A 3,896-nucleotide genomic window follows, 5' to 3' on the forward strand; every position below is an offset into this window, starting at 1 on the left:
ACACATTGGTAATAGAGGTTATACACAGCGGTAATAGAGGTTATACACAGTGGTAATAGATGTAATAGTGATTATAGAGGTTATACACAGTGGTAATAGAGGTTATAGATGGCGGTAATAGATGTTATACACAGTGGTAATAGATGTAATAGTGGTAATAGATGTTATACACAGTGGTAATAGATGTAATAGTGGTAATAGATATTATACACAGTGGTAATAGAGGTTATACACAGTGGTAATAGTGGTTATACACAGTGGTAATAGTGGTTATACACAGTGGTAATAGAGGTTATATACAATGGTAATAGTGGTTATACACAGTGGTAATAGAGATTATACACAGTGGTAATAGTGGTTATACACAGTGGTAATAGAGGTTATATACAATGGTAATAGTGGTTATACACAGTGGTAATAGAGATTATACACAGTGGTAATAGAGGTTATACACAGTGGTAATAGTGGTTATACACAGTGGTAATAGTGGTTATACACAGTGGTAATAGAGGTTATATACAATGGTAATAGTGGTTATACACAGTGGTAATAGAGATTATACACAGTGGTAATAGAGGTTATACACAGTGGTAATAGAGGTTATACACAGTGGTAATAGAGATTATACACAGTGGTAATAGAGGTTATACACAGTGGTAATAGAGATTATACACAGTGGTAATAGAGGTTATACACAGTGGTAATAGAGATTATACACAGTGGTAATAGAGGTTATACACAGTGGTAATAGAGGTTATACACAGTGGTAATAGATGTGGAACTAATGGAAACATCCAGCAGAAAGAATATGAAAAGTTGGAGGGACTGAAAGAAGAAATAGAGGGAATACACAGTGGTAATAGAGGTTATAGATGGCGGTAATAGAGGTTATACACAGTGATAATAGAGGTTATACACAGTGGTGATAGATGTGGAACTAATGGAAACATCCAGAAGAAGGAATATGAAAAGTTGGAGGGACTGAAAGAAGAAATAGAGGGAATATGGAAGTTTAACGCCAAGATTGTTCCAGTGGTGACAGGGACATTTGGAGCTTTGACCCCAGCAATGAGATCTCAGTCAATCTCAGTCCAGTGCAGTGGAACCTTGTTATATATATTCTGTATATATGTAAGAATTTGAACATGTTCTTTTTCCTTTTTCTATATAAACTGGATCCACCTCCTTCCGAAGCACTTTGCTTGTACAACTGATTATATAGAGAGTATTATAATTTTAATACTAATAGATATTGCATGAAATAAATATGTATTTTTGCATTGCCAGTTGTTGTTATGTCCACAATGAAGTTAAGAAACTCAAATAAAAAGGACTGATCTGCACGCTTAAAACTTTATAACCATGTTGTCAATGCTCTGGCTGTCAGCCAGTCACACTATACCACTCACAAACCCCTATCACTTACCGCTCTCAGTCTGCAGATTATCGATCATTGCACACACATGTACCCATCGTTCTCTCCTTCCTATTAAAACCCCACGGGTGCTGCAGTCCAGCACTTGACATTAGCCTTGGAACTACACTGAGCTATCTACCAATGTTCTTTAAATGTCTTTCTGCTGTATGTTATACTTATATTGTTTTTTCCCCAAATACACCAAATAAGTCAATTTATTCCCAGTATAAACTGGTCCCTCCGCCTAGAACCTCAGAAATATTTTGCTATCACAGCTGATGAAGGATCTCCGTCTGAAACGTCCTGTTTCTCTGGAAACATTGCACTTCACTACAATTTTGAATATCTCTCCATCTCTTACTAAAGTTACTCAACTGAAATCCACTTTGGATTTATAGATAATAAGCCTAAGAAGATTCCAGGTGAGTAACTGCTCTGTACTTTAGTAAGATATGTAGAGATATTCAAACTGGTACTGAAGTACACACAAGGTTTCCAGAGAAACAGGACATTTTGAACAGAGGTCCTTCGTCAGCTGTGCAAGCAAAGTGCTTACATTCATTTCCTCGCAAGGCGTGCGGGTCAGATCTGAAACGTCCTGTTTCTCTGGAGACCTTGTGTCTATATATACGGAACGAGACAGAGAGGTGGTAAAAACGTACGTTTCCGTTACCTTCATTGTGCATTACTTTTACACAATTTGGCAGATGTTCTTGTCTTTGTCCAGAGCCACTTACAGAAGTGCTGTGCAGTCTCTACATATCCTCTTTTGGCAATAGATAGAATACTGTCAGGCTAAAGCCCTGGCTGGAGTGTAGGAGTAGAAAGTACTTTGCAAAAGTAGCATTCAAATGACTTGCAACTGGAACTGACAAATCCTTAATTTTGATGGTCCAATAATGTTCCAGGAAATAATCAGCAAGCCTTTGCTTGATTTCTCTGATGTATAGCAGATTACATTTCTCTTGCAAGATGTACAATAGACAACTCCTGCAATGATGCATAAGAATTATGGCTAATAAAAATTGATCCTTTAGAGCTGTTTTTTAGTGGCCATTTCAATAAATTTACATGTAGCACATCTAGAGCAGTTTCTGGCTACACTTATTATTTGATTGATTATACAGTAATTGGTTGATTATTTATCTCTCTCCTGGCAAGCATGTGTTTGATATTCTTGTCTCATCTGTTAGAGGTGGGTGGAGGTTTGGCAGCATCCTGGAGGATTTTGAAGTGTTTATGTTTTATATCATAAAATTTTAAGTGAACACCAAAGAAATTCCTATTTTCTTAGCTGTAGATAGTTTATAGGTCATTCCATCCGTTCTCTCAACAGGTAAAACGCGAGCAAAGGAGCGATCTATCATATAGATAATTTTCACATATTTGTATTCATGATGAAGGACCTCTGTCTGAAACATCCTGTTTCTCTGGGAATCCTGTGTACATTTACTACCTCTTCATCTTTTACTACAGTACACTAAGATTTGTTGACTTATAGTCTAAATAACATATAAACCATCAAGTATTTAATTATTTGGTGCAATAATGAAAGAGGAAAATCTTCTTCCCACATGCAATAATTAATCAGATCTGATTAATCTATCCTCTCATAACTCATGCCATAATTCCATGTAATATTTCCTACATTCATTCAGTCAGTTTTGCATATTTACTTCTATCAATTACATCTCAAATGCACACATTCAGAATTAGCTTCATGTCCGTCTGTCTTGTTTCCATCCTAACAGCATTGTCATCTTACCTGCACATATCGTATTTTACTTGAGCTTATCTATGTGCACCATTTACACTGAGACCATTTCCAAAGACACATAAATTTACTTGGCCAATAAACTGACTCAATTAAATGCAATAATAATTTGCATAGTACTTTGTGGCAAAATTGAGTTAATTTTGTGTCTGCTATGTTTTAATCAGGTCAAAATGTTAAATGAAAAATTGTTTAATTTTTAAATTATTAATGGTGCAATAGTAAAAGTAACCAGAGTGTAACATGAGATGATAAGGTGTAAACTTCATGCAATAATTTAATTTCCATTTCAAAAACTGAAAAAGCAGAAAAACTAGAGCTTTGAAGGATTTCATAATGTATAAAATCGTTAGGTTTGATAAAATAGGATGCAAAGGTTATTCTGATGACCATTACCTAGGAATAAAGTCTTCTACTAGGATTACTATGAAGTTCCTCTTTTGTCCAGTGGAGGGCAGTGTGGTGCATGACTATCCGTAGTCGAGGAGAAAGCGAGGAAGACGCGGGGGCGCGCAGCTAACCGGTTCCAAGTGTTGTCTAGAAGACACAAATTGATGTCCAGACATGGATTGGTAATATTCTCACTTACTTGTCTTTACACATATAAGTAATATGATATTTTATCTTTTTTGTTCGCTTAAGGTCCTGTCCAGCAAGTTAGCTAACCGTCTGACACGAAATGTACCTAAATAACCTAGTTTTCTG

The 3,896-nt window shown here is 36.0% G+C and overlaps 1 protein-coding gene across 1 annotated transcript in view; it reads left to right on the forward strand.

Annotated features, from left to right (window-relative positions):
- Nucleotides 1–3,676: 3,676 nt before the first annotated feature.
- nup107 (nucleoporin 107) overlaps nt 3,677–3,896 on the forward strand; it is a 10,965-nt gene continuing 10,745 nt past the window's right edge. Inside the window, exon 1 of the mRNA XM_035528722.1 lies at nt 3,677–3,763. Within this exon, the coding sequence (XP_035384615.1) occupies nt 3,756–3,763 (8 nt within the window). The 5' untranslated portion in view covers nt 3,677–3,755. The remainder of the gene's footprint in view (nt 3,764–3,896) is intronic.

The sequence above is a fragment of the Electrophorus electricus genome, chromosome 7 (genome assembly GCF_013358815.1).
Source record: "Electrophorus electricus isolate fEleEle1 chromosome 7, fEleEle1.pri, whole genome shotgun sequence".
In the NCBI taxonomy this organism is placed as follows: Eukaryota; Metazoa; Chordata; class Actinopteri; order Gymnotiformes; family Gymnotidae; genus Electrophorus; species Electrophorus electricus.